Consider the following 14,484-nt stretch of genomic DNA (forward strand, 5'->3'; position numbering starts at 1 on the left):
ATTCAAGCAAATTAAAATCATCCATTTAATAATAACCAATCAAATTAATCAAAATCCGAAACTGAAAAAATAAAAATAAAAATCTTGAATACAGGATTCATTTATAAATGCTCATGTGACTTGATTAAAACAAATGTAAGAGAAAGACTTCCACTGTTTGTTTACTTTTCCTTATATCTCCTGTTTACTTGTAAGCACCATAAATGTGCCAAAGACTGCATTAAATCAACCGCGCATATATTTAGACACAAAAATATCCTGATGGCAATTATAAAGCATTTTTGTGTCTCCTGAAGTGAACTAAACCATCATGAAATAGAAAGTAAATATTTTCTATAAGTAGTTCCTCTGCTCACAAATTATAGAATCTAATAATAAAGTTTACACAGTCTATAAGTGAGTGACACACACACATGTATAGTTTTTCCTTACATTAAAGATCATTAAAACCCATTATATCTAAAAACAAAAAACAAAACCACACATTCTTTGTAAAAATGCAGTTGTGAAGTATCTGACTTCAAAACTCCTACAGCAGAAAAAATGGATTTAGCTTCACTTGTTTTATGGTGTATCCAAACAGCCAGGTTTGATTATGATCCACATTTTGAATTCCTTCTGATGTTCTGCTGAATTTTTAGTTACCTTTAGGCAAGTGTTAAGTTTAATGTGTGCACAACGTTTCCGTTCCCAGTGCTCCTTTGTTTTTAGATCTCCTGTGGAATATGAATTTATGCATGTTTTTGTATTAAAACTTAAACTGATGCCAGATTATTTATTGTGTTATTGTGTGGTTTGTAAGCGACGGGTTTAGGTCTTTGGGTCTAGTTCCATCCATCCTATCCGAACAGCCATAGGGCAACCATGCACACTCACACCTAGGGTCAATTTAGAATTGGGTCTAGCTTTGTAAATTATTTGTAAATTATGCATACAGCAGCCAACAAATCTATTATGTAATGCACCATTAAAAGAAACAAAGACAGTATTTGCAGGAAGGTTTTCATTGTAAAGAAAGGAACACCATTAATATAATAAAAATATTAATACTAACCACCTTCTTTTTTTTTTAAAGAACTTGCCCTCATATTTCTCTGATCTATAGGAATTAAATCTTTGGCTATCAATGTGTTAGGATGCAAGGTTAGCAATATTTGTCAGAATCAGTACATGTAATTACAGTTTGGTACCATCATATACCAAATATATGATTGTCAAACTGTTTCTTATTTCTTTTTTGACAAAAAAAAAACCTGTACGGTCATAATAGAAAATAACCTTTGACGCAAAGAACATGAGGGGAAACATGTGCAACGTAACATCAAAATCTAACCATATACACAAAAAGTGTTCACAAAGTCAGCCACTCCACGGATCTATAAGATGTCCCCTAACAAATGAGTTATCTTTGGCCCAGAAATGGAAAACTTTCCTCCCATGTTTGCTGACCAGGCAAGTCAATGCAAAACACAAACATGTAAAATCTATAGTCTCCTGGCCTTGTGTTTACAGGCGGAGAACTCAACTCCACCCAACTGGTGGAGGAGGAAGGCTTTATTTGACTGGAACGTCAGTGTTTTCACAGCAGAGGCAATGTGACTCAGTATGAGAACTCACAACAAGTAGCTCCCTCCTGATTGAAAGCTGCAATGATGTATCATGCCAAACTAGATGACTAAAACAATTATTCATAACATGTTTTATTAGATGACATTTAAGGGTTTCTTAATGTGTTAAGACCAATTCTCCAACCTTTAACTGATATTTAGAAACTACAAGATGCCACAGTAAGAAAATAGGACATTTATTTCATATTATTTGCATTTAAGGGTCTTGAGCGAAACATCAGGGTACCTGAAGCATGTTTGTGTGAGATTGGACGTCTGCACTCATCCATGTAGTTACTATGCAATGAATAATAAAGGCTGGCTTGAAATCAACAAATTAACCATTAATTCTTGTTGAAATATGTATTGTGAAGATATGAACCGAATTCCAAAAAACACTGAAGTCAGAACAAATCCGAGCTAAAATAAAATAAAAGTGAATGTTGGCTGAAATCAGAGAAAAGTAATATTACTACACATCTGCTGGATGAGTTTATAGGTGACAAATTACTTTAATGTGATCATTTTACTGGATTCGTGCTCAGTTTAAACCAATTTTAAACATCGTACCCGTCATAAAGCGTAAGGTTGTGGGATCCCTGAGAAACCAAGGGATAATTTAAAAGTCTGAAACCAAGTTTAATGTCGTCAAGGTTTTTATGTCAAATGAAAACTATTGACTCATCACTTAAAGGTAAGTTCCATTCAAGCCATCATACCTGACATACTTTTAGTTACATCAAGTGATTGAGAAATTCCTTCCCCGCCCCTCCCTGAACACGCCAATGTTATCTTGACTGTCAAACTCGCCACCAGAAACTCAGAGCTCTTGTGTGGAGTGAGGCAGCAAATGATTGATGACAGTCAACACAGAAAATGTGGGTCAAACCATTGTTTGCTGCTAACAAAAGGCTACAAACATGTGCTGAAGGTTTGCGTCACACCAACAGTGTGACAGCACTAAATCTGGGTTAACTTGGACGTGTTGCGAACAATATCCAGACTTAAGCCATTTAAAGTGATTAATAGTCAACAATTAGACATTGTACAGATGTTTATAGTCGCGAAAAAAATCCATCGCACTGGATTTGTTCATTTAACGCAAACCAAACCAGTTTTGATTGCCATCAAATTAGGCAAACATTTCTCCGTGTCCACTCCAACAGCGTCCGAAATATCGTATAAACGTTCAGGATTCCCAGATAGTGCCGGTGCAGACTTTGCAATTCCACACCAAATGAATACACCAAGTGCATACCTTTATTCACTGTTGAACTCATGTTGAGGAAATCTGATTTGATGTTTGATGACAGTGGAGGATTACCTGGTTTCAAACCCAGACGTCTCCTGTACAGTCTTTTTCTTGAATGATCAGAAGACAACTGCTACACTGATCAGAATGAAGACATACAGTTAATGAAACCATAATTCATTGGAAAAATGTGTTGACTGAGTATTTCATGCAAAAAGTTGACAGTTTTTAGGTAGACTACCCAACCCGAGTGGACATGAAGGCACTTTGGCATTGGCCTCCCATTTGAAACAGTCGATGGTGCCAATATGTTTTGGTTCTGATTCAGATTTTACGGCTACCAATATTTGGGTGGATTGCCATGATGATGAAGTGAATCAACAGTTCCACGTTTTTATTTGTCCAGGAGAATACCTCCATGGCTACTCAATGAGTTTTAACATTCATGACTCCCAGTGAGTCCTGCTCACTTTATCCAAATTTTTGATTCGGTTCACTATAGACCAGAATATTTATATTATTAAACGGACCAATTTTTCCAATAAATGTTGACCTTTAAAGCAATATTATGTAACATTTCTACCTTAAAATAACAGCTTGAAAAAAAATGTGCGGCTAGAATGAGTTTTAATATTACGATTGGCCTGTCTCCTATGCCCTTCGGGGGTCTGAGTTGGAATAACTGCGCTATGTAAATTTGCTGGACCGGCCCGGGAGCTGAGCGGAAGTACTTCGACTTGCTTTCTGGCACACCTACCGCAAAAACAAATAGACCCCTCTCACGCTCCCAGGTACATTTGATTAATCTTACCTTCTCGGTCGACACAGCTTGCACCTTCTGACTCCTCGCCGGTTCGTCAACAAACGTGAAAGTGAAAGGGTGTTGTATTTGCGACAGTGTAACCGTACATTACCTCCAAGCCTGTAGGGGGAGCTCCATAGTGGGCTTTTTGAGAAGTTACATTGTATCGCTTTAAGTGCACTGACATGACATTAAAGGTACAGAACTCAAATCTTAAGGTAGCCATGACAGATTTAAGTCATTCCACAGCCGCATATTTAAGCTACTTGTTCAATGCAGACATAAAACCTTCTTTATATTATACATTTTTCAAAAAATTGTCCCCATTGCCGTTCTTTTGCTAAAAGTAATGATCAGTTTTGTGTTCCAGCACATAAAGAACTTTTTGTAGCAAACTCTACCCAAAAAACAACTTGTATTGGGTGGCATAATGCATAGAAAAGGTTCAGAAACGGCTGATTTAAAGATTTTTTGTCAGCTCTGAGAACAAACCCAACAGGCTTTAAATGATTAAAAGCTACATTTAGTGTGCAGGTGCATATTATTTGCTGTATAAATGCTTTTTTAATGCTTTAATAAGTATGAACATATTGTGAAATTGTGGGCCAACACAAATATTTCGTCTTTGCATTTTTTCCCCTTCCTTTAATGTCAGTAAAAACAATAAAATATGCATGATGCAAAAAAATTAAAAAACTATATTTCAGCTTTTCATTGCACTGATATTTGAATGGGCAGCAATTATTTTGAATAAATGTATCAACCAACCTTTATAGTAAACCAAAGATAACAGTTTGTAACCCCCTTCAGCCTCTTAAACTATCACCTATTCAAAGATTTTTCAATACTCGATTGGCTAAACAAAATCTTCTTGTGAAAAATAAATGGCTTGCTGAGATTAGGCTGCCACCTGCTGGATATTTGCTGGTTCTGCAGGTAAATCCTGTCACTTTCAGCCCAAGTCAATGTGACGTCAGGTAAAGATTGGTCACTGCCGTCGGTTTATGCTTCCTTTTTGCCGATGGCAGATACAGAGGTTGATAATATCAGTGCATTCAGAGTGACTTAAGCTGTGGCAAAGGGTCCAATTTTAAATGGATTTCAATAAAGCTTCAACTTATCGGCTAATTTAGGTCCATAAAGAAAAAATTTAAAGGTTGAATGTTTGGGTCTATGGATACATATTCAGGAAAAAAAATGCTCAAAATTGAAAATTCACAGTCCTCTTATGGAAGACTCAAGCTGCCATAATGTGAAAAAACAACACAAAAATACATAAATTGCTAAATAAATAAGTTTAGATGAGGTTGAATGCAGAATTTAGATAATAAAATGCAACAATAATTAAATAGTTTTTAAACAATTGTACTTTCATTTCAAACTTTATCTTTACGTTGCAACTCAGTTTTCTATGTATTTATTCTTTTTTTTTGGAAATAATTTAATTCCTTTATGTCTTTATCAGTTTATACTGCATTTGTTTCTGTATTGCTCCCTTTACACTATATTGATCTATTCATTCCCACCAAATGTTTTATTTCCTTTTTTTGCTTTCACCATATTTTTCAAAATGTATTTTATTGATAAAAACCATGTGCTTCGCTGTCATTTCCCCTTTCCGTACCCGTGTTCATTTCCATTTCCCTGTCTCCATTTTTTTTAACGTTCCTGTATGCGTTTCTGCTTCATTATATAAACGAGAAGGCGGTCAGGAAGGAAATTAAATATTCTAACTAGTGGCAAAATAAATAGCCACATTAACATGAAGCTTAAAAGGATGTAGTTTAAAATTAAAGATGAAAAAAAATCATATTCCATCAAATCCCTTTTGAATAAATTATTTTGAATTTTTTTAGCAGAACTTATCATATACTTATTTAATATTCTTGTATTCATTAAAGATACGACAGTTTCAGTCCTCCATACATTTCCCCTTTACCATTTTTGTGCTTTAAAATAAATTAATTTGACTTCTTTTATCCAGTACAGACAAACTTCTGATACGAGAACAGTGGACCCCCTAAGCTAAGCTCCAGGTAGCATTATTTTAACCCAGTCGCCCAAACTTTAAATCATTTCTTTCCCTTCCGGATCTCTTGCTGATGTTCTGCGTTCTACTCTAAAATCATCGATGTAATCGTTTCTTTAACGAGCATCGAGCTCCCGACACTCAGCTCTCTCTTAAGTGTTTGTTTGTCGGTCCGCTTTCTGACTTTCTCCTCAGTGTCTCCATTTCCTGACCTGAGTTAGGACTCCTCACAGCTTTCAGAAACCCAGAAACACTTTGTTCTGACACATGGTATTTGATAAGACTTTGAAGTCTTTGGATATCTGACAGAGAAATCCTTTTGCCCAAACTACCGTAAAGAGTTTTGACAGCATTTTCCTGCACAAGAGTTTCCGTTAGCATTTATTTAAAAAGACCCGGTCCAAAGCTTTTATTCCATCTGCGAGAAAGGAGTAAAAGACACTGTCACTTTTTTGAAACCCTGTAAATCCAGAATTTATTCAGACAAAGCGGGAAGACTGTTTTGAACGGGACTTTTCCTGTGTGCAACACAATCTGCACACATGATAATTCAATGTCCAAATCTAAATCTGTCTTCTTAGAGAAACTGGATAACAGTAAGAAGAAATGTCACATTTCAGAAAACAAACATTTGGGATTCTTCGATTCCGCTGAGGGAACATTTATATGATGACTGGATCAAGAAATTTGTTTTATTTAACACATAATCCACCTTCAATGTTCCTGCTCAAATATCTATTCAAATATAAAACATATAAAGATACTTTAATCCATCGATTGAAGTCATGTGACCCAGAAAACCTGGGAATAGGTGATGCCTCATTTCAACTTATTTCTGGCTAAAGGATGCGGTTTGAAGCAGTGACCGGTCCTGTTTTTCTGTGTTTTTCAGTGTTTTACACCTGGCTGGTGTAAAACAGGTGCTGACCAGGATAATTCAGGAAATATGGAGCTTAAACATCATGCTGACGAGTTTCGGGGAGTTTCATTTAAAAACACTCACGTTTGAGTTGGGAAAACGTCACAAATAAAAAAGAGATGCGTCGTGTCTTAAAATGGACACGGAGATGCCGCAGTCCGTCGCTGTTGGTGATTCATCATCTGCTGCCCAAACACCAGACTTCTATCACAGTCTGAAAGTCCAGCATCGAGTCCTTCCCTGTCACGATATCCAGTCCAGACTGAGCTGATGACCCTCTGCCCCCCCCTACTGAACCATCGACTCTGGGGCAGCGAGCGAGCTCATGAAGTTTTCGTAGTGCTCCGAGTGGCAGCGTTTGTACTCGTTGACTTTCCTCTTGATCTGTTTGGGTGTGTCCTGGTAGTAGTTCTTCTCATCTCTGGCCATCGCCTGCACACGGAGAGAGAGAGAGAGAGAGAGAGAGAGAGAGAGAAGGGGGGGGGGGGGGGGGGGGGGGGGGGGGGGGGGGGCGGCAAGACAGTCAGTATGGTGAAAACAAAAGAAATTTCTGAGTTATGAGCCAGCACTGAAAAGCTGACATTTAATGGGTTCTGACAGCTGCTGTCAGACAGCGTGAAGGTGAAGATCTGTGACTCGGGTCTTTGTGTTGCTGCAGGAAAAAAAAAAAAAGAAAAAGGCAGCAGACATCCAAAGAAGAGCATTGGGATTTTCCTTCAAGAAGCCTGGAGAACCATTCCTGAAGACAACTAAGAAATGACACAAAGCTTGCCTTCTGGCCCTTTTCTACTCGTACCTACTCAACTTGACTCGGTTTTTAGGGTTTTCTGGTACCAGTTACATGCTTAGCACCTACTCGGCCGGGGTTCCAAGCGAGCTGAAAATGTGACGTCTTCAGACTGCAGGCCACCGATAAGGAACATAAAGAGGGTTCAGGCTGTGTTGAAGAATGAAGGAGCTAACACCAAATATTGAGTTTAAAGCTCCTTAGAAATATACCAAATCTGTTTTTACCCCTATATAATGTATTTACATTTATGTTTGCACACGTTTTCATAAACTATTTCCTGCTTTATACAAGGAAATGAGCCGTGGCTCATAACCTTTGGACAGTCCTTTATGGCTGGGTGATGACATCTAATTCCTGGGTTTTTTTTTTTTTTTAATTAAAACAATATATATATATATATATATATATATTTTTTTTTAATTTTTTTTTTTAGACAAAATGGAAAATATTTCTCATGTCAAGTGATGATGTTTTATTAGTTCATCTTCTATACGTTGATGTTATGGAAATATTCATGATGTCAGTCACACTGGAACTCGTGAAAGATGTTGGATCAGGTTTCAGAGGAAAGCTCTTTCATAATATGCACCTGGCTGGAGAGAAGCACCAGATACTCCTATCAAACCATTTCTGTTCAGTTCAATGATACTGACACTTAAAATGAGTCCTCGCAAGATATCAGACTATCTTACACCGAACGTTATGTCTCAGAGCAGGAAAAACATGCTGCATCCCCCTCAGATTAGAGTTCTTAAGTCAGGCTAACCCAAAAACAGATAACGGCCTTCCATCCTTAAAGTGATGGTTCGGAGTAGAGACTGTAGACAACAAGTATATGCTAAATTCTACATGAATTTTTATGTTGTAGAGTTGTGAATTTATTTTGCTTTGTTGTCTACAGTAGTAGATCAACCCTCATCTTACATTGAAGCTCCCAGATCAAGGAAGTGACGTCGACGCAGCTTTAGCAGCAGAGAAGCTATTAGGCTTGTGTTGATAATAATAAACTCCTGGACTATGTGCAAACTTCCAAATGCATTGTTTTGTGAGTACAGACCATATTTGTACTACTGTAGAAGTTTGGTGTCATGGCATGTGATTTTAGTGTGGTAATTTTGGAGATACTGCAAGGGTCCGTTAGCGCTTGTACTAAGCTATTCGGGATAACTCGGTAAATCGGCTGATATTCGGCCAAGATCGGAAAAACTTCGGGTGGGCTACTTGGCTGGATGTCACAGTTCAAATGACCCTAGGGTGAATCTACTCCGAACTATCACGTTAACACCTATTATCGGCCTCTTGTTAACCCCATCAAAGGGTAAAAAAATTCTCCATATTTGGCTGCTGCCTGCATGTTTGTAGGTCGTTTCATCAAACTACCTATATTACAACTAGGGCTGAAACGAGTAACTCGATTACAAAAAATCCTCGAGGCAAAGAGCTTCGTTAAATTCCTACCACGCGCATTATGCTCCCTGCTCAGCTCAGGAATCTTTGTTCCACACGGACCGTTTTTGAGGAAGCATACCACTAGAGCGTGTTACACATAGACATATAAAGAAAATAAAAGTCTTTATGTGCCTATGGTGCTACACAGACATGATATACATAGACGCCTCAGACTGACGCTGCCTATTGGAGCTGACGTATCAGCGCGGCCGCCATCTTGGATGGGTCTCCAATGCCCCCCCATTGCATTTATTTCGACTGAGGAGGGTGTATATCCCCAACTACAATAATCATAACTCTCCGAATTTTTACCAGATTTTCACACGGTTTAGTTTGTTACAAACGGCAGAGATTTTGTTGTGATACAGGATGCTGTCACACATTAAAACTACATGCTTTCATGCTGAAAGACTTTGTATTATTCTCTTTAACAAAGACATATGGTAGGCTATGGCATATTGAGAAACGTATAAATGACTTAATTTATTTTTGTTTGCTCAGATCAAGTTGTTCTTTGCCCGAGGATGTTTTCTACTAAAAATATAAGAGTCAGGAATGTGGCAGGAATCAATTATAAACCCTCCAGACAGGCATCGTGCAGGCGCCACAATTTGCTCAGCAGAGAGCAAAATGGTAACCACAATCCCAGCTTCATGCTTTAAAGTTAAACTCACTGGACACATGTGCCTCAACTATGGTGAAAACCTTGCAGATGTGCAGTTTAAGAACAACGTGAAGCCGTGTTTGAGAATAAGAAAAATACTTTTTCAGACTTCAGTCAAGGATGGAAGATTTCCAGTGAAAGACTGTTTCGCTGTGGGGAGAAAATGAGTGAAAGAATAACACAATATCCTCTCTTATTCAATGACCCCGACTTGGAAGCGCTCCCGGTGATGGCTCATTCACAGCAACTGTTGAGAATCCATGAAGGACTTTTCTGATAAAAGCTCAAATTAATACAACCACCTCCCACTGCTCTGAGCAATAAATCCAAAAGGCACCCGGATGTGTGACCGTCGATCTGCAGCGAGCACTGATCATCGACTGCACCCTGGAGGAAAAACACTGAGCGGATACACTCAGGTTTTCTCCTCTGAAACGCAGAAGGATGAGACAAAGGAAACATCTCGGAGCAAAACAAACGGACGCCTGCATCACACACGTCCTTGAACGCGTCAGCGAACATCTTCCAAACCGTCCCAGCAGAAGATAAAAGGGCTTAAAGAACAGCTTCAACCTGATAATTCAGTTCATATCAGTGCACAATCTGTTGTCCACACCAACATAGATATTTTGCAAACCAAACCTTTTCTACAGCATCGCCCAAATAAGATCTTATTATTATTTTATTTTGTTGACTAAAATAAAAAGAGTAAAAGGTCATCTTTAAAGTTTTCTTTCACCTCCATGAAATTAAACCTCCAAACATGTTATGGACCTCAAGTGTTTATTTTACACATCGTTATATGTGATTTGCAGCATTTACCGGATGAGATGACGACTGAAATGAAATAAATTGAAGATTTGGCTTGATAGAAGCAAAATGTCATCAAATCTAAAATCAAACTAAAATCATTTTATTGGGAAATGGCAGATTGAACACACTTGTAAGGATTCAAATCAATGGGGTAAATATTGAACGGGTCAGAAGACAGACTTAGCTGGAAAGCACACATTAAATACATCAATTTTAAAGTATTAAGAAGCACTGCAGTACTAAACTCACCGCTTTCACCTTGTTTAAGCTTTAAACACAATGCATTAGAAACACCAGTCTCCTGGTTTACCCCCTAAGCCAGGCATAGCACCCCTTTAGTTCCTTCTTACCTTGTAATCGTCTTTGTGTTCTCGGATCATGTACTGAACGTACTCGACCAGGTCCGAGGATAGCGTCTTGCTGTCCTTCTCCGGGAGGCTGGCCTCCTCTTCCAGCTCTGCGGGAAAACAAACGGACAACTGTAGTTCCAACCTGCCTGCTTTCAACGATTCACTGGGTTTTATTCTCGCAGCTCGGGGTTTCACTTTGAGAAGATAGAAGTATAAAAAGCCAAAGCCGTCGCTGCTTTATTGGAGGAATTACATTAAGCGGCTGCTCTGAAGGATTCTGAGCATTAAAACAAAGTCATGCTGCAGATTATAAACACTGTTTACAGTTACTTTGATGTAATTAGGCTGAAAAAAAAAAAACACACTGAAAAACAGAAAAAGATCCCTGAGGTGGCATAAAACAGGCTATTATATAAAAGATGACTAACAAGAACCCAAGACCTTTACTCATTTCTGTGAAATTGGGCCCATCTATGCACTTTTTAAAATATTACTTTACTTCCATTTCATAAAAAAAAAAACGCTCATAAATGTTCAAGCTGAAGTATTCAGAAGCAGCGACTCACTGTTGATGATGTAGGGCTTGATGACGAGCGTTTTGCCATCTTTGTTTTCGCCGAGGAGCTGCAGGTACGGACAGAAAAACGGTCAATCAATCAACAGATTGTCCACATGCCTCACTGATGTCACAGGACCTGTGAGGAACCTTTTCACGTTTATTTTATTTTTATATATATATATATATTTTTTTTTACGTGCGTGTGCATGTGTCTGTTTGTGTGTACGTGCTGGGGTGGGGATGGGGGCTGCTTTTAAACATGTATAACACTGTGCTACATTTTAATCTATGAAAAGTGCTTTATAAATAAAGTTTGATTTGATTTTCAGGAGACAGACATCCTCGCTCACGAGCCCAGAGGACGCAGACATTAATCATTCAGGGTGCATTCGCTGCGGTGAGTTGACCAAACGAAAGAGCTCGAGAAAAAACAAAACAAGCTACAGCTGAGATGAACTTTAATTACTCGCAGGGTGCAACTGCAACAGCAGCAGGGATTAATTAAAAACTGAGTAGGCGCATGAGAGAACTCATCAGGGGCTTTAAGGAGAGTGGCTCATTGATGTTACTCTGAGATTTGGCTCCAGATTCATCAGAAACACAAACACAAATGTTTTATAGTCGGTTTTTCATGTTTTTCTTCCCACAAACTTCTGAGCATCTAAACTTCTAAACGGCACAGAGTCTCATGGATTGCTGAAATTTATCCAGACAACTGCCACCCAGGCTAGGAAAGGTGGATTTTTAGTGAAAGTTATTATTACAGACTTCAATATTTTGACAAACCTAAATATAAATATAAAAATATATACCCAAAATATAAGATAAATCACTTCCTGTTATAAGTGCACATGGCTATGGAGTTGGCAGAACATTTGCATATGGATCTGTTCAGATCCTAAGAGAGATGAAACCCACTATAAATTCGGCACCCTTCAGATTAAATATGTATGATTTAGTGATTTTTGTGGACATGGCGTGATTTGTAAATTCGCTGTGGCCCCACGGACACACCCTTTAGTTTTCTAAAGAAAGTGTTCATCAATTTGTTATCCATCTTCTGAGCAGATTTGAAGTAGGTCTGGTGAATATCAGCAGAGTAATAATTGAATTGGATTATTGTATTAATAATTATGATTACAATTAATTTAATTCCAATTGGCTTGAATTGGACTTTATTATCTAAGTGACTTGAGATGACATTTGTTGTATTTTGCACTATATCAATAAAAATGAATTGAATTGAATTAATAAGTCCAAGAGCGAAACATGAGACTTCCAAACCCACACGCGTTGATGAAAACTGGCTTTTGATAACTTGGAAGAAGAGTCCCAAAAAGTCATAAGAGGGAGAATAAGAAGTCTGAAAGTCATAAGAAGAGTGAGAAGAGTCAGAAAGCATCATGAGACGAAGAGTGAGAATAAGAAGTCTGAAATTCAGAAGAACAGTGAGAAGAAACAGAGCGACTAAGAAGAAGAGTCAAATAGTCAAAAGAAGAAGAGTGAGAATAAGGGAGTGTCAGACGAAGAAGAAGGAAATGTACTACTGTTGTTTTGATGGGAGGTTAAACCAGGCTTTATACAGTGCCTGTTTAATGCTCATTACCAGGTTGACAAGTCAAATGTTTTCCCAACATTATGAATCAAGGAAGGAAATGGGGAAAGCTTGGATTGGGTACATAATGCTAAAAAAAAAAAGGTGCATGTTTTGCCATGACTCTTTCATATGTTGATGCTTCTACATCAAGTCATTACCACAACTAAAACATTGCAAAGAATTTCCTTTCCATATATAATATTTCAGTTTAAATACAATTAAACCGCCTGAATGTTCATGAAACTTTTTAGACCTAGTTCCCTCATCTCAGGTGTGTGTTGTTGCTCAGGTGATAGCTCGGTCATCACTTACCCCCCGTTTCTTTACCGGCAGAGTACGATTCGGGTCAGAAGACAGGCCCATCTCCAGCAGGTTCTTGGCCATGGACTTCTTGTCGTCCCAGGCATTACGAATCTGTGGACTGAGAGTGATGACTTGTTAGAGACGCTCTTGGGTTCTGCAATAACTTGATACGTCGGCGTAGTCAACTAGGTGAAAGGCGTAAAAGAAAAATATGTGATTTGACATCAAAATTAGTGACTTAAAAAGACTCGAAACTCCTAATAATCTCTCTCTCAATAACTGTTAGTAAACTGTACAGTTAGATAGCCAGGTTTAGCAAACACGCTAATGAGCCGTTCCGTGCTTACTGTTCAATCCTCGGGTTGCACTTCTTCAAGAACTTCTTCTTCAACTTCTTTCGGTCTTGGGTGTAATCGAACTTCTTCCTTTTGCTGGACTTCTTGGCTTTCGGCATGTTTGAGACGTTTTCTGTTTGTAGGAACAGAAGCGGTTTGCTAGCAGCGCAGAAGAGGCAGCGTGCGGATGGATACAGGAAGCACGTGCTTGGTTCAATCCAGTCACGTGACCAGAAGCAACGCCTTCTTCCTATGCCTCCTCCTCCTGGGGATTTTTTTCTTTCATTGTTATTCTTTATTCTTGACATAGTAAAACAAATTAATACGTGCACTGTAACATTATTAACATAGGGTTAAAGGTTAGAAATGAAGGTTTATTGAGGCCAAATTTTGTTTTGTGGATATCAAACTTACGAAAAGTGATCAGTAAATGCACTAAGTGTAGCACATCCTACACAACCAAACAGTACATTATCCCAACAAAGAGAGAATTCAAAGGCCAATTTATCAAGAATATATTGAGTAAAACCTTTCCAAAATTAACAAGAGCAGAGACTTTGCCAAAATAAGGTGCAAAGCTGTTTCTGGATACATTTCAGACAAAGGACAGTTTGTACAAATGTTACCCTTAAACTTATGAAGACTTATTTTGTAGGAAACTTTCCCTTTATTTAGGAATTTGTGTGGAAGGGTTCAAATCTTACTTCAGTTTAGATAATCTAAAACGTTAGACAAGTAGGGTACAACAGCAGGGTTAGTAGCGGATTCCCTTAGAAATAATAGTCGTGTTTCCCAATTATTGGGAAACATATTGGCTTTGTATTGGCAAACAGGCATCACCCAATAGTGTCATTTTTGGGTCCAGAGAAGGTAAATTCATAGGTTTGTCAACCCATCAATCAGTTTTCAGAATGACACATCAAACAGTTAAATGAACTCTTTACAAAAATACTTGAACATGTAAGATAAGATAAGATAAGATAAGATGAGATATACTTTATTGATCCTAGCAAAT

The 14,484-nt window shown here is 38.1% G+C and overlaps 1 protein-coding gene across 1 annotated transcript; it reads right to left on the minus strand.

The window, feature by feature from the left end:
• Positions 1 to 6,138: 6,138 nt before the first annotated feature.
• nop16 (NOP16 nucleolar protein homolog (yeast)) lies at positions 6,139 to 13,695 on the minus strand. Its single transcript, XM_075487242.1, has 5 exons — positions 13,482 to 13,695; positions 13,144 to 13,252; positions 11,242 to 11,299; positions 10,676 to 10,782; positions 6,139 to 7,041 (listed from the first exon to the last, which is right to left on the minus strand). The coding sequence occupies exons 1-5, from the start codon at positions 13,586 to 13,588 to the stop codon at positions 6,898 to 6,900; spliced, it is 525 nt and encodes a 174-aa protein (XP_075343357.1). The 5' UTR covers positions 13,589 to 13,695; the 3' UTR covers positions 6,139 to 6,897.
• Positions 13,696 to 14,484: the final 789 nt, after the last annotated feature.

The sequence above is a fragment of the Odontesthes bonariensis genome, chromosome 16 (assembly GCF_027942865.1).
Source record: "Odontesthes bonariensis isolate fOdoBon6 chromosome 16, fOdoBon6.hap1, whole genome shotgun sequence".
Taxonomy (NCBI): domain Eukaryota; kingdom Metazoa; phylum Chordata; class Actinopteri; order Atheriniformes; family Atherinopsidae; genus Odontesthes; species Odontesthes bonariensis.